The sequence below is a fragment of the Sorex fumeus genome, unplaced genomic scaffold, assembly GCF_029834395.1.
Source record: "Sorex fumeus unplaced genomic scaffold, SorFum_2.1 ptg000078l, whole genome shotgun sequence".
NCBI lineage: Eukaryota > Metazoa > Chordata > Mammalia > Eulipotyphla > Soricidae > Sorex > Sorex fumeus.
The window spans coordinates 5,473,943-5,497,274 of NW_026606135.1; the positions used below are offsets into that span (position 1 = coordinate 5,473,943).

The 23,332-nt window shown below is 39.0% G+C and overlaps 1 protein-coding gene and 1 pseudogene across 1 annotated transcript in view; both read right to left on the minus strand.

Moving 5' to 3' along the window:
• PARG (poly(ADP-ribose) glycohydrolase) overlaps positions 1-23,332 on the minus strand; it is a 102,958-nt gene that overhangs the window by 12,460 nt on the left and 67,166 nt on the right. Inside the window, exons 14-16 of the mRNA XM_056130413.1 lie at positions 16,300-16,378; positions 13,792-13,900; positions 4,292-4,397 (exon numbers count right to left, since the gene is read on the minus strand). Of these exons, the coding sequence (XP_055986388.1) occupies positions 4,292-4,397; positions 13,792-13,900; positions 16,300-16,378 (294 nt within the window). The remainder of the gene's footprint in view (positions 1-4,291; positions 4,398-13,791; positions 13,901-16,299; positions 16,379-23,332) is intronic.
• LOC130038700 (uncharacterized) lies at positions 18,567-18,713 on the minus strand (annotated as a pseudogene).

Below are 23,332 nucleotides of genomic sequence, written 5' to 3' on the forward strand. Positions count from 1 at the left end.
TCCTGATGTGGAGTTCTTCGGCTGATCTTCTAGGTCTTATCTTGGCATTAAAATCACTGACAATGATCTTGTAGAAGGTATGGTCTTCTTTATAGAACTTCTCCAGCTCCATGTAGAACTTCTCAATTTCTCCATCATAATTGGATGTTGGGCATAGACAACCAAGATAGAAACTGCCAGCAGTGAGCCACATCTATTCAACTGCAATCATCCACTTTGGGTTGTTAGGCATTCTAATGAATCAATGCTCATGGCCAAGTTTGTGTTGACAAGGACACCGACACCTGCGACGTCTCTTTTGTCTCATGTTCCGAGGAACAGTTCTTCTCCAGTGTCGAAAACGGCATGACGTGATTGATGCCTTCTTGTTGCAGTCAGACCAATGATGTCATATTTGATCTTTCGCACTTGTACCACCAGGTCCTTGATGGATGCATCTGATGCCACTGTACGTGCATTGAAAGTACAGGCAATCATTTTTGTCTTTCTTCATTTTGGCAGCCTAGTTTGACCTTGAGATTTTATCAGCCTCTTTTTCCTCATCCTTCTTAACACTGCCATATTGGTGGCTCTTTCAGGGTCAAGGGAATGAGACCCATTGTATTTACTGGTTTTGGCATATCGAATACACCACGGATAACTTGCCAGGCTCTGCTGTGAGGGCAAGGCTGGTAGTTTGCTAGGCTCTCCGAGAGGGATAGAGGCTTTTAGGGTGGCCTCTAATCGCCCTTGCAAGTGTTTCCATGGTTCAAACCATATTTGAACCCTATGAAATATGGCAATCCCGGAAGACGGGTATTAAGTGTCTTATTAAGGTCCAGAAAGCATCCTGGAGCATGGCGGCGGCTGGGTAGTGGAGATAGTGGAGGTAGGGGGACAATTTACAGCAAGTATTAATTTCAAGAGTCATACTCTGGTGTCTGAGGCTATACCCTATTATTCTATGCTTGGTGGGTCAATCTTTATGTTGTTGGGGTTTTAGTTTTGTTTTATTTGAGGCCTCACCCAGCAATGCTCAGGTGTTACTCCTGACTCTGCACTCAGGAATTATTCCTGGCCATGCCTAAAGGACCACATGGGTTGCCAGGATCGGACCTGGGTTAGTTAGTCACATGCAAGTCAAGCAACCTATCACTGTATAATCACTCCAGTTCCCAAGTTGGAGGGGGGGTCAGTCCTGTAATGCCAGTGAGACCAGGCAATTCTGGGATCAAACCCTGGCCTCAAGCATGCAAAGCATAACTAGCCCTTTGAGCTATCTCTGTGACCCATAAAATATGAACCTATAAAGTTTACATATTTTTGAGTCATTAATCTTCTAGGAATTAGACTTAAGAAAATAAAGGTGTCTACCATTGAGGCAGGTTAGGGAAGAGGAAGAAAACTGGGAACATTGGCAGAGGGAAGTGGAAAATGGTGAAGGGATAGATGGTGTTCAAACACTATACAACTGAATCTTAATCATAAAAAAAATCTGTAACTTTGTATCTCATGGTGGTTCAATAAAAAAATTAACAAAAAAATAGAATTACATATATCATATATAATTACATAATTCAGTATTGCTTCTAAGATAAAGAAAAAACAATACATTTTTTAATTAATTTTTGATTTTTGAGTTACACCTGGCTTTGTGCTCAGGGATTAATCCTGGTGAGAATCGGAGGTCCATACAGTGTGGTGGTGATTGAAATGGGTCAGCTGCCTACAAGGCAAAGGCCCCACCCACTGTGTTATCTCTCTGACCCCAAACCAAGACTTTCACTGGAAAGTAAAAATATAGTATGTTGGCAAACAAAGAAAATAAACCATGTAGCTATTATAAAATGCTGATCTGGATTTATGGCTGTTAAAAGTTATCCAAGAGACTAGGTTGAAGCACAGACTGTTTTTTTTTGTCTGCTCTTTTTGGGGCCATACCAAGAGGTGCTAAGGGATCACTCCTGTAATCCTGGGGATGAAACTGGGGTCGGCTACGTACAAGGCAAGTGCTTTACCCTCTGTGCCTTACTTCCAGCCCAGAGTATAGATTATTATGTGTGATTTTACTAAGGCCAAATAGATACACAAATTACATAAACATCTAAAATAATGATCACCAAAATGCTGAGGGTATATGGTAATTTAATTGTTTCTACATAATTTCTGATCTTTTTCTCATTTTCTAAAAAAATAATTCTGTCATTAAAAAAGGAAATAGGGTGGGAAAGATAGTGGGCAGGGTAATCCCTGGCACCCTATAGGGTCTCCTAAGTATTGCCAGGAGTGGTTCCTGAGCACAAAACAAAGAGTAAACCCCAAGCACTTCAGGTGTGGCTCCCAAACAAACAAATAAACCAATACACTTAATCTTTTCCAAATAGATTTTGGAAAAATCTAGGTTAGCTATCAAGACCAGCTGGACTATTTTATGTTTGCTCTGTTTTGTTGTTACAACTTTGATAACTATGATATAGTAAAGAATTTGTCTGGGGCTGGGGCTCAAAGCTGAGCTCAAAGGGCAGGCGTATATGCCTGCATGTGGGAGGCTCAAACTCAATTCCTTGTATCACATGGCTCCCCAAAATACACCATACCAGCCAGTATTTGGCTGGAGTAACCCCTGTTTGAGTGTGGCCCTAAAACAAAAACAAAAGAACTTGTCTGGTTATTGTCCTAGTTCCTGGTAGGCATATCAAAACCCATGGGATTTCCTAATGCCTTTGTTATGTTATAGGCTTAACAGAAGAAGGAAACTCCAGGTATATCCTAGATAGCTTCAGATTAGGACTTTCAGCACTTAGTTAGTCTAGGGAGTAAAGGGAGGCCTAGGAAATAATTAATGATCTAATCAATGATGCCTATGTAATATGGCTCTCCAAAGAACACTTGACACTTAAGTTCAGTGGAACTTCCTGTTTAGCAAATTCATCAATGTACTGGGAGAATATGCTTTGTGTGATGCCACAGGGAGAAATCATGAAGCTCTGAAATCCTTCCAGATATCATACTAGGTTCATACTTGTGGCTGGAGTCTCATATAGAGTCACTCTAGTTGAGGAATTTGTATTAACATGTGGGTTCTGAATTAACTTCATGTCAGGATCATAGTCTAACACATTCAGTTGGTGTCAGACAAGTTGGGTTGACACAGAAAAATAAACATCCCAAGTTATCATATAATATTCTATTCACATATAGTACTTTATGGTTGAGAATAAAGTAAATATAATCTGGTAAGTATTCGATAACTTTGTTGATCAGGCCTATGATTTTTCTACTACAAATAATAAAATGCAAAAGGTCTCTATCTTTCTTAGAAACCCACGTGCCTTCCTATTTGTGCTAATTATTGACCTCTCCCAAGTTCTACTCCGCTATACCATGTGCCTTAACTAAAACATTCATCACTCTGAATTGCCTTCGTTTTTTTCTTCATGCTGGACTGAGTATTTCAGAACAGGAACCACATCTTATTTACTTCAGAGCAGACCATAGTGCCTAGAGCATGGCAGATGTGACATAAGAATGGGGGAATGGATGAGTCAGTCAATGAAAAATAGCACTGTCCATAAAAATCACATCTGTGAAGGGAAGTGCTAAAGTCAGTGTTCTCAGTTAAAACGTCATACACTAAATTCAATTGTGTTTAGGTATTAAAGAGATAAACTATTCAGGGAACCAGTAAATAAAAGTAAGAGTTTCTTTAAATCCAGAATAAAGGATGGTATCAAATATTCTCCCCCCGCCCCACCACTTGGGAAATCTGGCTGAAGGACTAACGTTCCTCCACAGCAAGAAGACTATCCTTTTTTTGTGGGGGTGTAAGATTTGGGTCACACCTGGCTATGTACAGAGCTTACTCTGCTTCTATGCTCAGGAAATCATTCCTGGTGGTGGTTAGGGAAATGTAGCCCAGTGCCAGGGGTCAAAGTAAGGACAGCCAATGTGCAAAGTAAACACCTTACCCCTTCAGTCCCACTACCGTCCTCAAAACATAGTCATTCATTTTTCACTGTTTTTATTTTCCCTGTGGGTCACACCCATTGATACTCAGGAGTTACTCTTGGCTCTGCACTCAGGAATTACTCCTGGTGGTGCTTGGGGCACCATATGGGATGCCAGGGATCGAACCTGGGTTGGCTCTGTGCAAGGCAAGCATCCTACTTGCTATATTCTTGCTCCAGCCCCTTAAATTTTTTTTTGGTTTGTGGGCTATACCCAAAGACACCTGGGCCTGGTTGTGCTCAGGGGACTATATGGAGCCAGGGAAGTGCTCTACCATTAAGTCACAGTCCCAGCCCTCACTCACCTTTTAATCTTGCATCACCCCCAAAGGCACCACACCCCCAATTTCCTGTGGCCACTGCAGAAAGATTCTCTGAAGAAACTCCAGGACGAAGAAATCCACAGTAAGCCTAGAGGATAAAAGAAAGAGCAAAACATATGAATGACTAGACACTAACAGTATTTCTAACTGCTGTTTGAGGAACAGTATCCATTATTAAGCTTATGTTATCTCTCATCTTTTTTTCTTTGGAACTAAAGTAGAGGTAAGAATAGAAAATTCTGGGATAACACATAGAAGAAAGAAGTGATGATTTCAAATATTTACTTGTTTTGATGCTGGATAACAAAATCCCTTACGTCAATACAATTTCAAATCTTTTCCTGATGAAGCCAATGTAAGCAAAGATTAGTTACATCAAGAACCAAGAGGAGGGGGCTGGAACAATAGTATAGTGAGTAGGGCGTTTGCCTTGCACATGGTCGACCCGGGTTCGATTTCCAGCATCCCAAGTGGTCCTCCAAGCAACGCCAGGAGTAATTACTGAGTGCAAAACCAAGAGCAACCCCTGTGTATTGCCGGATGTGAGTCAAAAAACAAAAAAAAAGAACCAAGGAAAACCCAATTACAAACTATGACCTAAAGGTTGAAAAGGTACTTAAGATAATTGTTTTTTTTTTAAAGACTTGATCACCATTACTTTCATTAAGATACAGCTATTACTATTAAGCTACCTCAGCACTCTCTTTGTGAACTACTGGGCTAGAATAACTATGATTAGCTTTTATTGTGCTACTAAAGAGCCAAGCAATGAGCTAAACACAGGAGCTAAGCAAATACATATTAGTGAAAAGAAAAAAAAGAGTATTCTTGAGCTAGAGCGACGGTACAACAGGTAGGGCACTTGCTTTGCACAGAATCTACCTGGGTTCAACCCCTGGCATCCCACACAGTTCCCTGTATTACTATGCCAGGAGTAATTCCTGGGTGCAGAGAGCCTAAAGTAACCTTTGAGCAGCACCTACCACCACGTTCCCTACTCCCCACTTTCCCCCCAAAAAGACTTCTACAGCTGTTTATGAAATAAGTTTTAAGATCCTTTCCAGCTCTAATATGACTAATTCCAAAGTTCTGCTTTAAGCTAGAATTAAAACAAAATAGCCAGTCACCTGAGCATTGTGTGATACAGATAAGTAGCTCATTTTGTATATGAGGAGGCTGCAGTTTAAGATTCCAGAATTTTTGGTTTCTATTTCTTTGCCGTCAGCTTAGTTGGTCTTTGTGTCCCCTAAGGGTTCTTAGTTTTCTGAAACAATCAAACTATATTAAGAGGTTCAATATAATAGAAAAGCAAATCTCCTCTGGGTTCTCTAAAGCACTAAACAAAGTCTAAAATATAGCTTATGTATAGTAGTAAATAAATTAAAAAGAATGATCTGTGACAAATGTTCCCAGAGAAGAACCAAGAATAAAGAAAGATGCTTCTATAAAACCCACACATAGAAATACAGTAAATTGCTCTCTGAGGTTCCACAAAGGTATAAAAATGCATTTTACACACTGCCTGGATGGATTAACAAGACTATTCCTTCCACCCCCTCTTAGGCTGTAAAATCTGACAGATATTAATTGTACGTTGGTATCTGACCATTATTCAAGACTGGTACAGAGCTTACACTAGAACTCACAAATTACCTATGTAATCAGATGTATGGACCTTCAGAAAATCTTTCAGGTCAAAAATACCAAAGAGCTTACTATTTTTGAGGTGGTGCTTAAAAACTCTGCCTTTATGTCAACAAAGGGAAGGATCCAATTCTATCAAAATAAACAGAACGTAACTTGGCCACTTAGTTTCTGTCAAATTCTCCTAACGTAACTAAAGAGAAAGATTTTCTATTTTTCTATTTTGTCTATTTTATAAAAGCTGCCAAATGGTTTTCAGTTTTTCCTCACTGCTGTCTCACATACTTGGACTAATTTTTCTTTAATTAGCAAAAATCAGTTTACAGCAACTTAAAGTCTAATAACAGAAAACATGAAACAGATAATTATAAGGAACACTCAATGTAAAGTATTAACTAAAACATCTACCCAAAGCTGGAGATAGTTTAATAGGATGAAGCACATGTCTGCATGCAGGAAACCTGGGTTTGATCTCCAGCACTGCATGGTTTCCCAAGCACCCCATATCTGTGATCCCCAAGCACTGAGCAGTCACTGAGCATCACTAGACGTGCCCTAGAATTAATAAATGTAAACAAATTTTAAAAAACTATCCTGAAAAAGTGATTATAATAAAAACTGCAAAATGAAAATGTCAGTTAATTTCATGCTTGCACCAATCAAATAAAATTGTAAAAGTTAATCAGATAGAAATCAAATTATACAGAAATAGTTACATAATAATAAGGTATAAAGAATAATACATTATACTGATTAAATATGAGCTTCTCGGTTTGGAGCCAAACCAGCAGTGCTAGGAAAGAAGGTTGGGGTAGAGGGGGTGCTACTCCTGGTTAAGTGTTCAGGGTCTGAACCAGTGGTACTGGGGGGCTATGTGATGATGGAGACTGAACATATGGCTCAATCATGCAAAACGTGCTCCAGCCCTTTGAGCTATCTCCCCTGTCCAACACACTTTTCTATTAAATGTTTCATTAAAACTAAGCATTTTGTAAAGAAACAGTAGGGACATAACAAATGCCCAAAGGCAACAGAAACTGAGAAGGGATCTTCAGTAGGACGCTGACCCTGGAAGGGGTGGGGGTATAAGATGCTGAATTTTTTTATGCATGAAACTTAACCATTAAGAGTTTTGCAAATCACAGTGCCTAAAAATAAATAAAATACAGATTTTAAAACAAAACAAAACAAAACAAACTAGGCATTTCTGGGGCTGGGGATGTGGCCTGGTGGTAAAGTGACTGCCTCCTGTTTGTGAGACCCAGTGATTAATCCCTGGTACAAAAGCCTCCCCCTCCATTCTCCGCCCCCTGTGGTAAACTGATTGCCTCCTGTTTGTGAGAAACAGTGATACATCCCTGGTACAAAAGTATGCCCCCCCCCCCTTCCCCTCTCTCCCTCTCATTCCATGGGGTTTGAAGAAGTGACTTAGTGGAAGAGTCCCTGACTTGTATGGATGAGGACTCCTTTGATCCCTGGCACTCACTGCATTCCACCCTTTCTAAAATGGTGTCTCTCTGCTCTATTTCTCTATAAAAACCCCTTCCTGTGACTGTACAAACAAAATGGTTAGTCTGAGACATGAATCTGTCAGCCTTCTGCTGGCTTGTTGCCAGTAAAGCTTTTTCTGCAACCGTCACATGGTTCTTGACCAACATCACATGGTTCCTTGAGTGGCAGTGAAACTGAACCTTTGAGATTACATACCTTACTTTTCTCAAGTGTGAAATAAAAGACTGGATAAGTATCTCTATAGTCATTCTGGCTCTCTGTATTTAGAGTCTTATGGGAAAATTCACTAAAAATGACACATTTTGAACTAATATTCCTTATACACTTTTAGGAAAAGATTATAAATTATCAGATGTTGAATTTAGAATTAGCAGCACTGTTAATCATGTCCTTTCAAATCCAAAGATGGGGAACAACAATCAATCTACCTACCTACCTACCTACCTACCTACCTACCGACCGACCTTTTTTGAAAATTTTGGGCCACACCCAGCTTTGTTTAGGGTTTATCCTAGGCTCTGAGCTGAGGGATCACTCCTGGCATCCCTGGAGTGATGGGGAACTATCTGGGATCAGTCACATATGACTGACCTTGCCATAGCAAGGCAAAAGGCCTACATACTGTACAATTTCTCTGGCCCCAATCAATACATTTTTTGTTCTGTTTATTTTTGGGTAATACCCAGTAGTGCTCAGGGCTTATTCCTGGCAAGCTCAGGGGACCATATGAGATGCCAGGGATTGAACCTGGGTCTGCTGTGTGAAAGGCAGGCACCCGACCTGTTCTACTACCACTCTGGCCCCTCCAACTGATACATTTAAAAAATGATAAAATGGTGGTTTCTTGTTGGGGTGGTCTCTTAATTACATTTCTGACCCAGAAGTTTCATAAAATATACCTGTTACTTATCTTACCTGAATGAGTCTAATATGGTTAAATGCAACCTGTCACAGATGATTTCTTTCTTCCCTTACAGAACTATTTGCCCCTTTTGCCAAGTGGGAGCCATAAGTCCTTACACTTAAAAGGTAATTCTCTAGAAAGTTATCCACTAGAAAATACTCCTCTCACAGGACTGTTGCTACACAGTATGGAAATAAGGAGTCTGATTCCAGGGCAGAGAGATAACACAAGGGTTAAGCCTCATACAGCCGATCCTGGTTCACTTCTGATACTGGTATTGCATATATCCCCTGAGCACTGCCAAGTACAACCCTAAAAAGAGAGCCAGGAGTAGCTCCTGAGCACTGCTGGGTATTGACCATCAAGCCGCACCCGCCACCAAAAACAAAACAAAACAGAACAGAACACAACAACCAAAAAACCTCCAGTCAAACAGGAATCTGATCACTTCCTTTTAATAATCAACCCTCGGTGCAAGTCACAATGTGAATCCTGTAGAAAAGTCAGAGTTGGGAAGAACGGAACTGTTACCAGAACTAACAAAGTGCTATGTAGGATTGTCTTTATGATTACTATAATTAGGTGTGTATTCATAAAATGAGTAAGAAGCCAGCAGCTCTCTCTTGCCGCCTGCGTTCAGTGGTCTTGGGTTGCTTCCCCCACTGGGATGGCCAACACCATGGGCGGACGAAGGAGAAAACAAGGGTGAGGCTAGTTGGTATCAACTGCATTTATTCCAATCTTGTCTCTATTCTCCTGACTCTCCTTCCCCGAATCTCTTTTCCTTCTCCTGGATTCCCCTTGATTCTCCCAGATTCCCTGTTTCTTCTTGATTCCTCTCCCCTGGATCCTACACCTACCTACATTCTTTTCCTCTACATTCTTCTCCTCTATATTTTTCTCCTTCTGTCCCCCTTGCTAGTCTCTCTGTGCCCCAACTCTAATCCTGGTCTCTCTAATCCTGGTCTCTCTAGTCCTGGTCTCTAGTCTTTCACACCCTCCAAACCTTGTAGGTAGCAATCACACCCAGGTCTGGTAGCACAATCAACGTATAAAAGCCCTTCCTGATCTCCTGCAGTCAGGAGATCCACTCAAGGGCAGAAATACCACCTAGGGTGTGTTTCTGCTTTCCTTAGTCAAATAGCTATTTAAACATTCATCTTAATTCTACTCCATAATAATATTAGTCAATTTGTATGGACAAAATAAGAGATACATTAAGCATGTAGTGGCTCTCATGGGGGCATCTCGCTATAGACGTCCCTAAGACTACAGTGCTCAGGCCAGATTAGTCTTTCCTAACCCCAGCAGGGTTCTAATCCAGTTGTTAATTTTTGGATCATGACAGAATTTGTCCATGACCACGCTCTTATAGTTAAGTATTATGGTGCTTTGGCATGGCCCATTTTGATGCTAGGGAGGCTCACAGCTTGCCCTGGGTCCATCCAGTCCCTCATCAGGACTTTGTTTCTGGGGTACTAGGAAGTAAGGGCAACTGAAGCTTAAGCTAAGAAAATAGATGCCCTGTTGTGAATATGATTCGGAGTCAATTAACTCCCAAGTTACAAAAGCACAGCATTAACTGTCTTCCTGTGTCTATACAAAAAGGACATTGCTCTGAAGTAACTATGCAAAGGACGGAGGAGAGAAAAACAATATTTACAAGGTAACAGAGTCTGATTAGGAGATAAAGGTGACCGACCAGTTGGGGAAGCAGAACACAAAGAAAGAGGTTACAGATAAACACAGAGGAATTGCAGCGCCTCAGGACCACTGTGATGGGTATAACCCAATAAATCTAAGCTCCCTGTGGCAAGGCAGAAAGAACAAACCAATGTTATCCTACAATTAGGCACTATTATTATTATCATTTGATTTTTGGTCTACACTGGTTATGCTCAGGGCTTACTCCTGGCTGTGCTGAGGGATCACTTCAGGCAGGCTGGGAGTCCATAAGAGGTGCTAAGATGAGGCCCTGGTGGACAGTGTGGAAGATAATCAAACTAGTTGCTGTTTATATTGCTCCGGCCCCCTGCCTTTCCAATTATTATCTGGTACATAATACCTAAAGGTAGCAAACAGGCCCATTGAGTTCAGATACCTGCACTGAATTCTGATGGTGAAAAGTAGCCTTATGCTTTGCTGTTTTATTTAAAACAATGAAATATTCCTCCCTCCCTCCGTCCTTTCCTCCTCTCTCTCTCTATCTCTCTCTCTCTCTCTCTCACACACACACATACTCACACACACAAACGTAAATCATCTCCAAAGTAATTTAATATAGACTTCCACTTTAAACCTAAGTTTACCAAACACACTGTCACTGTCCTCCCATTGTTGATCGATTTGCTCGAAAGGGCCCAGTACCGTCTCCATTGGAGACTTTGTTGTTACTGTGTTTGGCATATCAAATACATCACAGGTAACTTGCCAGGCTCTGCCGTGCGGGCGAGATACTCTCGGTAGCTTGCCGGGCTCTCCTAGAGGGGCGGAGGAATCGAACTCGGGTCGGCCATGTTGGCTGCATGCAAGGCAAACGCCCTATTGCTGTGCTATCGCTCCAGCCCAATGAGTCCCAAAAACAAAACAAAACAAAAACAAAAATAAAAAAACCAAAAAACCAAAACCACATTTAACATAGTCACCAAGATGTGGGTAGGTAAAATTCCCTACTGACTGTAATTAAATTCATAACTCTAATAGGAAAACCTAAGAGGCCTGGGAATAACTTAGTGGTTGAACATCTGTTTATAAGCGTGAGGCCTTAAGCTCAGTACCCAGTACTGCTCCACATACTGAAGGTGATGCTGGCAGCACAGCCATTTGGGATCCATAGGTCCACAACAAACTGTGATATTCAGGACACCACAACCAACAAAAACACAACTAAAGTACACACCAACTAAGTTAGCTCCTTACTTTCTCTGTTGTTATCCTCCTCAAAACAACAAATGGGAGAAGACAAAGAGTTAAATATAATTAATAAATGATGGAATGCTTTACTTTAAAATGGCTAAATTATTTGAGTTTCTGTTTTTGTTCTTTTTGGGCCATACCTGGTGATACTCAGGGGTTACTAATCCTGGTTCGGTTCTGTATTCAGGAATTACTTCTAGCAATGCTCAGAAGTAATGGGATGCCAGGGACCAACCCAGGTTGGCCATATGCAAGTCAAAAGCCCTACCTGCTGTACTTTCTCCCTGGCCCCTATTTGAATTTATTTTTTAATTATCGATAATATTTAAAAAAAAACATTTACTGCTTGTAGGTAATTCTAGTATCATATATATGTCTTCTAGTATCAGTTACCAAATTAACATAAATGTTTAATAAAGAATATAAGGATAATCTATACATATATCTTCTAATATACTTGATTTGCAATATAATAAAAATGTCATGTGCTTAGAGACATTCTTTTTATTTTTTAAATTTTTGTTGAGTTTTTGTTTTGGGGCCAGCATTTCTCAGGACTTACTTCTCGCTCTGCACTCAGCGATAACTTCTGGCAGGGTCAGGGGACCATATGGAATGCCAGGGATTGAAATGCCAGGCCGTGTGCAAGGCATGTGCCTTACCTGCTGTACTATTTCTCTGGCCTGGAGACAATCTTTTTAAAATAAGTTTGGTACAGTGGAAGTACCTAGTGCAAAATAAAAGCTCTTATGTTTTCAAATACCCCACAAACCCAAGGAGAGCAGAAACAAGAAGTAGGAGGACTGGTCCATGTGTTGGAAGCTTGCCACAATTGATGGGGGAGGGAAGTTAGGAGAAAGAAGGGACCACCATGACACTGATAGTTTGAAATCAGCACTCAAGAGCGAGTGCTGAAATTAGGTAAAGAGACCAACATTATAACCTTCAGTACCTGTACTCTAAATCATAATGCCCAAAAGGGTCGGGACGCAAACACACACAAGGATCAGGGGAAGGGTGGGTTTGGGGGGACAGCGAGGGAGACAGAGAGAGAAACAGTGGTACAGGGTGAAAGGATGGGTACTGGAACACTGTATGACCGAAACCCAATCATGTACAATTTTAGAACTGTGTATCTCGTTTTTTAAAAAAAATTTTTTTAAAAAAAGCTATTCTTTTGGTATAGACAAAACAAAGAACTATCTTCCAAGGTAGTTTTTCTAAGAAACTATTTTAAGAAAAACAAAAAACAAACTTAGGATGCAGAGAGATATTGTAGAGGGTAGGGTTTCTGCCCTGTATGCATCCAATAGGGATTAAGTCCCAGCACCACAGATGGTCCCCGAGTTTGGCAAGGAATGATTCCTGAGCAGAGAGTACAGGGGTTAAGGTGCTTGCCTTGAATGCAGCTAACCCCAGTTTGATGACCCCTGCACCCAGCTGGGTATTATGGAATTCCCTTCCTCCAAAGATACTATATGTAATTATACTAAAAATAGCTACTGAGTTTAAGTGCAGTAAAAATATTTCTGAATTATTTGGTGTTTATTTTACTAACACTATGGAAAAACAAGATCTAAGACATTAAGAGCACTATATGTGAACCACTGCCTTAAGACCTAGGAAAAAGAGAAAATTGATATAGGAAATGCCAGACATGCTAATCTGAGGATATCCCCAATCTCCTTGTAATAAACAGTCTGCTGTTATCAAAAGTCTGTGCAGGGACAGACTGTATGTTATCACAGACAAGTACAAATAAATAATCATATAGCTAAATGCTATTCATGAGTTAAAAAAAAAAGGTTTAAGAATTCAGTCTTCTTGGCTGTGAGAGTAATTTGAAGAATTAAAGAAAATCTCAGATTTTAAATCTAGAGTACAGATTTAAAATACAGATTTATCATACAAGTATCATATAATACTTGTATGATAGTTTATTATGGTTACAGTGAAAATTTGTACTAACAATAATTATGGCTCATTTTATATTTCTGAAAATAATAAAAAGGAAATGATAATAGATACTACTAGGCACTAGAGAATATCAAGATTCTATAGTTGTACACCCAAATACCAACAAAAATTTACATATAAATGTATCAATAACATAATATAAGCTTGATTCTAATGGTTTATCTGTTTCGATCCTGATAATATACCTGGTAGAGAAAAGTATCATGGGAAGGTCAGAAAAAAATTTTAGGACTCATTCATTTCTAAATGGTTTTACAGTGATAATGTTCCAAAGGAGCTAAAAGTATTTGATGAGATAAATGCATGTGTAGGGCTAATATCAAGCAACAGTCTATCTGGCATCAGTAATCAAACAATTACGAAATGGAAAGTACATCTTGTACAAGCTGACAGAGCCATTAAATCAGGAGAGCCGGGGGCAGACATACTGACACTGCAAGAATTACCAGAAAGCATTAATTTCAGCATTAATAAAATGGCAGTAAACAGATGACAGTTGCCAGATGAATGAAGAAATAAGGTTACTGGCCTTGTTAAGTTCACGTCTGATTTTCTCTGGCACAAACTGGTCGAGGTAACGTCTGAAGTGAAGGGCATCAATAGCGACTATTTCTGTGCCACGACGCTGCCAGTCATCCCTGGGGTAGGACACAAGAGGGGAAAGATGAGATGAGATGAAACCTGTTCACAAAATGAACCCCCTTATAGGTTAATGTTTCTAAGACTTTTGGCAGGGTTAAAATATTAACAACTAGGACCAGAGTGATAGTATAGTGGGCTGGGTGCTTGTCTTGTTTGTGGACAACCTGGGTTCGATTCCTGGATTCCCATATGGTCCCCTGAGCACTGCCAGCAGTTAATTCCTGAGTACAAAGCCAGTAGTAACCCTGAGCATTGCCAGGCTTCAAAACAGAACAAAACAAAACAGTTTAAAGAAAAAAACAACAAACTTAACAAACCAGAGACTATTTCATCTCCGGAATTCAGAGAAACTTTTATTTTTAGATTCTAAGGCTTACACATGGTGGACTGTCAGGCATTACAAGATAAATTGTCAAGAGACAACCAATATGATGGACTGATGTACTAGAATAGGTGCATTGTTTTCAGTGGAACACAGAAGTTAAATATATTGGGGAAAACAAGGGTACTTAGCTCTCTGTTTTCCTCTAATACTAAAGACAAGGCATTTCTTATTTTATAAGAACTCACTCCTTTTTTATTTTGAAAGACCTACTCTAATCACTGTAATTCTAATATCAACATATACTACATACTAAATAATCTAAAAAATATTATGACAAAAGTATATAATGCATGTATCTGTATGCACTGTAGCACTGTACTCTCGTTGTTCATCGATTTTCTCAAGCAGGCACAAGTAACGTCTCCATTGTGAGACTTGTTCTTACTGTTTTTGGCAAATTTAATATATCACAGGGAGCTTGCCAGGCTTTGCCGTGTGGGCGGAATACTCTCGGTAGCTTGCGAGGCTCACGGAGAGGGGCGGAGGAATCAAACGCAGGTCGGCAGCATGCAAGGCAAACACCCTACCCGCTATGCTATCGCTCATACAGATACATACATATCTGTATGTAATGTATAACATAAAATGCGAAAATGTATATGACTCAGTACAATATTCTACCTACTTAACTCAATTGCCAATTATGCAAACTATTACAAAAATAAAACTAGCAAAGATATCACAGCAAATAATGAATTGCCTATGGAAACAGAAAGGAACAAATAATTTTGAAAAAATGGAATTCCAAATATTTAATCTCTTTATAAACTTTGGTATATGGGTAACTATGACACTTTTCACATAAAAGACAAAAAACCTTATTTTTGTAGTCTATATATAATGAAGAATTAAACATCAACATCCAGACAGATATATTGGTACAACCACATATTTTAACCAAAACAAAATAGAGAGGGGCAGGACTTAAGATATTAAGAAGTGTAAGTTTACAGGCCAGGGTGAAAGGGAGGAGGGCAGAAGTGTATACTTTGCATGAGGAACCCTGGATGACCCCCCCAAGCACCAAAGAGAGCAACCCCTGAAGCATCATTCTAGGAAGTATCCACACGTACTGTTGGGTATGACTCAAAAAACCAAATCACAAAAGGATGCTTGTATGGGTATGGCTACATTGACAAGGGCAGATTCTTTTGGCCATGAAAGTTCTATTTTGATTAAAAGTCACACACACACACACACACACACACACACACAGAGCTTTCAATGCATATATGTATGTATTGAAAAATGTAATTCAATAAGAAATAGAAACGGTCACTGCAACAAAATTCTCTATAGGTTCTGCTATCAACTGTTTTTTGGCATCCATCAAGCAAACAATCCCAATATATGTTCTTTTATCTAACTAATCTTACATAAAGGTTAAAGATAAGTAAACAAGCTGGTTAAAGGCTATTTGCTACAATTAGATTCATCCTAAGGTTGGATTGGGAAGTTAACCTCCAATTACGGGGTACTACTGGCAGCTGAAAACTAAAATACTTAAAAGTTCTGTCCATTTTGTTCTTGGATTTTTTATTTTTATATAATTTTATCACAGAAAATTTAATTATATAATTGCATAAAATTATAATTTTATCATAAATTTTTGTAAAATTTAGATTTCATGTTCTTAGTTTAGACTTTTTTTTTTGGTGTCACACCCGGCGATGCACAGGGGTTACTCCTGGCTCTGCACTCAGGAATTACCCCTGGCGGTGCTCGGGGGACCATTTGGGATGCTGGGAATCGAACCTGGGTCGGCCGCATGCAAGGCAAACGCCCTACCCGCTGTGCTATCTCTCCAGCCCCTAGACTTTTGATTTCTGTTCTTCCCTTTGGAATATGGAGTTAAATAATGTTGTTTTAACCACTAACAAAATTATAACATTGAATTTAAAATGAAAGTTGCTGAAATAAGAGGGAAGAGAAAAATGTACAAGGATCAAGTCCGTATTCCTTATCCCATATTCCTTGGCCATGCAATACTAGATGAAGAATCAAACTCACTTTTCACTCCCATCTTCATGACTCCGAGCCCAACGATAAGTTTCAGCATAGCCTGTGTATTCACTGTACTGTTCAGTACCTGAAATAAATGATTTTGCCACTATAATTTTTCAGAAGACTTTTCTTTTTTACTTTTTTTTTGTTTTTTGGGCCACACCCGGCAATGTTCAGGGATTACTTACTCCTGGCAGTGCTCAGGGGACCATATGGAGTGCTGTTGATCAAGAACTCGTCATCTGCATGCAAGGCAAGAGCCATACCCACTGTACTGTCACTAGGGTCCCAGAGAGACTTTCCATAAAAAGTACCTTCAAAAGGGTCTTCCCTAGGGTCAGAGAGATAGTACAGTGGGTAGGGTTTTTGCCTTGCACATAGTCGACCCAGGTTCAATCTCCTACATCCCATTTGGTCCCCTGAACTCCACAAGGAATGATCAATCCATGAGCACAGAGCCAGGAGTAAGACCTGAGCACAACCCAGTGTGACCCAGAAACAAAAAACAAAACAAAAAAAGTAAAAAAAAATCTTTCTTGATATACCTCAACCTCATTTGTAAGTATCAAAAGTAAAAACCACTAGTATTAATGAAGTATTATTATTTACTATAAAGGGAAAAAATATGACTGGTTCAACAGCATAAAGGGCTAGGGCACGTATTTTGCAAGTGGAGGGCTAGGGTTAGATTCCGAGCATTTCACGGTCACCAAACTACCACTAGGATCACTGAGTAACACACCAGGAATACATTGAAAACAGAAAAATTTCAAATTTGCCTATTGTATAGTGGGCAGGGCACTTGAATCCCCACAACAAATGGCCCCCCATGCCTACCAGGAATGATCCCTGAGCACAGAGCCAAGAATAAGCCCTGAGCACTGGTACGTAGACCAAAAACAAAACAAAATTTTCAAATTTACAAAGAGAGTAGCATGATAGTAGCAACATACTTGGATCAGAATTTACAATGAAACCAAAGAGAATCCTTTAGTAATCAAATGTCCCTGGATTTCATTTTAATAAGTATTACCTTTTTGTTTGTTTTGGGGCCACACCTGGTAGTGCTTAGGCTGGCTCCATACTAAGGGATCACTCCTGGTGGAGATCAGGGGAATAAAAGGGGTGCCAAGGACTGAATCCAGGTGGTCGCACACAAGGAGAGCATCCTACTTGCTGTACTATCTCTCCATACTGCGCCCCTCACCCCACACCGGTTAAAAAATCTAGTTGATGGAAGAAACCTGAATGCCCAAGAACAGATGACTGGTTAAAGAAACTTTGGTACATCTACACAATGGAGTACTATGTAGCTGTTAGAAAAGATGAAGTCATGACATTTACATACAAGTGGTACAACATGGAAAGTATCATGCTAAGCGAAATGAGTCAGAAAGAGAGGGACAGACATAGAAAGATTGCATTCATCTGGGGGACAAAAAGTAACAAAATATGAGATTAATACCCAAGAATAGCTGAGATCAACACCAGGAGCATTATTCCATAGCTTAGTGGCCAGCCGGGCATTCTAGGGGAAAGGGAAGCTCAGATAGAGAAGGGAGCACCAAATTAAGGGTGTTTGGAGGATCCTCCCAGGAGGGGAGATGCATGTCGAAAGTAGACTGTGGACTGAACATGTTTGCCACTCAATGCCTCTTTTGCAGACCACAACACCCAAAAGGAGAGAGAGAACACAGGGGATTGCCCTGCCACAGAGGCAGGGGGGGACGGGAGATGGGGGTGGGAGGGATATTATCCACCAGGTGGAAAATGGGCACTGGTGGATGGATGGGTATCTGATCATTGTATAATTGAAACCCAAGCACAAAAAATTGCAAATCTACAACTGTACCTCATGGTGTTTCACTAATAAAAAAAAAATAAATAAACTCCCACAGTAACAGCCCCCCCCCAAAAAAAATCTAGTTGAAATTACAATTTTTAAATTTAGTTATTTTAATTTTAGGCATTATGGTTTACAACAATTGTTAAATGATAGTGTTTTATGTATACAGAGTTCTACCACCACACCCTCTACCAGGGTTCCTGCCTTCCTTAACATACTCCCACATCCATTCACTGTAAGCTCAGTTCTCAGTAGTTTTACCTTTTTAACTCACAGAATTGCTTAGGAAATAAAATAAGTTTAAAATCTTTTAAAATCGTAAAGCAGCACTTACTAGTAATGTCACCCAACTTAATTCTGTATGGAAGAAAATAAATCAGAGATAAATTATCCTATTTGTATGGTTTTTTTAATTAAAAAAATTTTATTCTATATTAGAATAGTAAAAGCAATTCATTAGGATCTGAACAGTAGGATCTGAAGTTAAAACATTTCTATTATTATAGTAACTTTAGCAATCCCGATTCCCCTCAGATCTGCAACATCACGCAGAATTATTTATATGAGGTATAAAACAATCTAGTTGCTAGTATGACTGGGAATAAAAACAAAACAAAACAATAACAAAAAAAACAGCAAGAAAATTCTTTCCCATTTTCTGTCCTGCACTGTATAGGTTTTTATTTTCTGAAAAATACTGTTAACTCTTATTTATTAACTATAAAACATCTCCTGTATTTTTAAAACTATAAAATATTGTAATATTTCTATTTCATTTCATTTCTATTTCATTTCTATTTCTATTTCTATTTCATCCTAAGTTAGGATGGTTTTACATTCTTTCCAAAGAGAAACCATGTTAAATAAATTTCCCTCAAATATGGGAAATAAAAAGTGCACAAACACATGCTTTTGTTCTAACCATATTAAATCTGGACTTTCTAAGTAGATGTCTTTCAAATTTATGTTAAAAATATTGATTTTATGTTCTCAGTTTAGCACAGCGGGTAGGGCGTTCGCCTTACAAGCGGCCAACATGGCCGACCCGAGTTCGATTCCTCCACCCCTCTCGGAGAGCCCGGCAAGCTACCGAGAGTATTGGATATGCCAGACACAGTAACAACAAAGTCTCCAATGGAGACGTTACTGGGCCCGCTCGAGCAAATCGACGATCAACGGGAGGGCCTTTACCTTTTACCTTTACCTTATGTTCTCAGAAATGGGTGCCCTTAACTTGCTTTTAATTCAAATTTATTAACTATGATGTAAAAAGGTAAATAGTATTATCAGAAAAAAAGAGATGGAAGATTGAATGAATGCCTTCTGTGTCTAGAGATAGACTGTGAGAACACATGCTCAAAGATAATTTTTCACATAAAATACTAGAAGGATTTCTTTAAAATCAAGAGTTCATTACAGTTTTGTGAATTTTTAGATTTTGTATTGAAAACTATTATATTTTCTCTTTATAGTGAAAAAAAAATCTCTATTCACAAATAGACTGTGGCCTTGGAAAAGGTTTAAATAAAAGCCATCTACCTGCAGCCTAATTCAAATGCTAATTTTGTAGCACACAGAACATTTTCACTTCTCTGATAAATAAAAATTAAGATCTTTCCTAAGAACTTTTGTTATTCAGTGATGGATTGTTTTGGTACTGAAGCCCACCACCTGGGATGATTTCATTCATTAAGTGGCATCTTTGTTAAAGGTACAAACATTCTACCTAAGTTTCAAGTCTATGAGGCCAGAGACAGTACAGGGTTTACACACTCCCCTTTCCCTCCGTTCAATCAACTCTGGTTCAATCCCTGGCACCATGATATACATGTTCCTCCAACCACAGCCAGGTGTGACCACTCCACACCCTTGGCTTGCCCCGAAAAACAAAACAAAAGCCCACAAAACCAATATTGGTTTCAGGTCTAGTCCTCTGCTTTATCTGTTCACTAAAGAAACAAACAAAAAAAACACTCTCTATAACCAGTGATATACTTTATTAATGTAGCAATTTGCTGGATGTTATAGACCAATGGGGGGGGGTGGGCAGGAAAAGAAGTACTCTCTCTCTCTCTCTCTACACACACACACACACACACACACACACGTGTGTGTGTGTGTGTGTATTTACTGATTTTTTTTTCTTAAAACTCAACTGAAGAGCTGTCCAGATCACAGAAAATATCAGGATGACACTATGTGGATATAAATATTTGCCTGATTGCATGCATGACCTGTTTCATATTCATTTAAAAGCCTGATACCAACCAGATGCTCCACATTGATGATAAATTTAATTTACTTCCAATTTCTCAAACTCTTCTACAGATTCAGGCAGCACAGTCACAGCCATTAGCTAAGACTGAATGTATCAGTGAAGGAATGGAATTGATCAGGCAGACAGATTACAGTATACGGTTAAGAGTCTCCTAAGAAGGGAAATGGCAGAAATCCAACATCAAATAGATGATGAAATGGCCATTTCCATTAAGGGAACATCACATCACAAATATTAATTAGGAGGCACTATAATAAAGTTAAATAGATGTGGGGGAAAATGCTGAGTTAAAAGTCACCCTGGATGTCCTTAGCCTAAGAAAATTAAAAATCTGAAAGTTAATCATGGATGTGCAATTTCCCATTGATTTAACAATGACTGCAGGTAAGTTGGAACAGTCATAACTCCAGAGTGATGATCTTTTTTAAAACTGGAAGCAAATTATCTTCAAAACTATCAAAAATATTTTTTAAAAGATAAGTTTTTCCCCCTTATGTGATGCCCAAGAACTTGCACCTTTTATTTACAGCAACATTAGTACTTAGATGACAAGAGATTAAGAGAAAAGGACCAAAATGTCTTGAAGTGTCCAGCATTCTACCAACATTTTTGTTTCAAGTTTGTAAATGTACTTTACACATTTGTAATTTGAAGTAATGAGAAGTAATTTTGCTCTGAGTTTTCAGTTGGAAACTACAGCTAAACAGTTAAAAAATTTATTATTATTTTTTCGTGAAGCAAGATAGTTTTTGTCGAAACTTACTTAGAACAATGTAAGGGGAGAGAAAGAGAGAAGTACCTACTCGTGCTTAAAAGAGAACACAGGCCTTTTCAGAGTGAAACAGGTAAGCAAAGGAACAGAGATAAGCAAGTAAGAAATGTGTTCAAGAGAGACATGGACTTGAAGAGCAAGCCAAAAATTTCTTCCCTAAACCTTTCCAATTACATTCTTCCTTTCTATATACATAACAAGTACAGATGTGAGCTGAATTCTGGATGAAATACTTCAGGTGTGTATTTCAGGTAGCTACGTCAAACAGATGAGGTTTTATCCAAAAAGAAATTCCCTTACTATTTAATTTCCCATACAAATACAGTTAACAATTTTTACTTTTTGTCTTATTCACCAAAGCAGCAGAATCACATTCGGTAACCTGCCAGTTTGTCCAAAGTAGGAAATATCTACATGTAGACCAAAAAGTATTTATAAATGATATCTGTATATTAGTAAAACTGATGAGATAAAAATTTCTTCCATAAAAACAATAAGAACACAGACAAAAATTGTAAGATCAACTTTTTTTGAACCGTGCGAATTAACCAAAGACTTGAAGCAATCTAAGAAGTATTTATTAAAAAAAAATTTGGATGACCGCAGTCATTTGTGGGATATAAAAAAAACATAATATGAAGCTAATACCCAAGGACAAGGGCCAGGAGGATTGGTCCAAAGTTGGAAGTGTGCTTCAAGTGCTGGCAGAGAAGGCAGCTGGGATAAACAAAGGACCACTATGAAAAAGTAGTTGAAAATGATCACTCTGGATAAAAAATGTGTGCTGAAAGTAGAGTAAGAAACAAACATGATAACGTCTCCATATCTGTACTGCAAACCATAATGGAGAGAGAAAAAGAGGGAGAAAGAGAGAGAGTGAAAGAGGGAAAGAGAGAGAGGAGGGGGGGAGAGAGAGGGAGAGAGAGGAGGGGGAGAGAAAAAGAGAGAGAGAGGTGGGGGAGAGAGGGAGAGAGACAAAGAGGGAGAGGGGGAGAGAGAGAGAGAGAGAGAGAGAGAGAGAAACTACCATAGAGACAGGCTGGGGGTGGGGTGGTGCGAGGGACACTGGGGACAGAGATGGTGGGAAATGAGCACTGGTGGAGGAATGGGTGTTAGAACAGTGACTGAAGCCCTATCATGAACAGTTTTGTAACTGTGTATCTCATGGTGATTCAATAAAAATAAACAACTAAAAAAATAAATTTGGTTGAGTCTTATTTTTAAGCTGCATGGTAGCCTTAAACACCAACAGTCTATAATTATTCATAGTAAAAACTAGCAGCTGACAGCCAGTCACCTGAGGAGGCAAAGAAGATTGAAGTTACCTTCAAAGTTACCTTCACAGGGACTATCATGAATATCTATATGTATATACGTACATGAACATCTACATTCTCAGAGAACATTCATCATTTGACCTGTCTGGTGGTTAGAAAATCCAGAAATTGAAAAGCACAATAACCGATACTGCTAAGTATTTAAAAGCAGAAATTAGGTCTGGAGAGCCAATTCCAGTTTGATCCCTGGCATCACGTATGTTCCCCCAATCTGAGCACTGCCAGGTGTGGGGCACTGGGCCATCCAATTGATTTATAAATAACAGATTTGAGAGGGCAGAGGATGAATGGAAAACAGGAAATCTAAGATCATCTAGTCTTAAGAATAAAGAATAAAGAAAAAAAATAGTGCCTTGGAGACTAAGGAACTCATTACTATCTTACCAGCAAGATATCTCTCCTGCCTATTCCCCCTCTTTTTGACGGGGTTGTTGAGCTGCTGCTGAATTTTGTGAGTGCTTTATATCTTGGATATTAATCGATTATTTAGATAGAGATATGAAAATATTTTCTCCCATTTGGTAGGGTGTCTATTTTATTTTTTCCCGATTTTATTTTATTTTAATTAAGTAGTTCACAGTAATTTACCACATTCAGTATTCCAACATCAATCCCACCACTATAATACCTTCCCAAAGCCTTTAGTTAACAATCCCACCATCCAAGCCTGTCGTATGGATTGGAGTATAAAAACTTCCCATCATGTGACACTGAGTATGGTACTCAATAATAGTGCATATGATTGTACTCTACTAGACTAAAAAAGGCTAAAAACATTTAGCAATTCATCATCACTGACTTTCGTT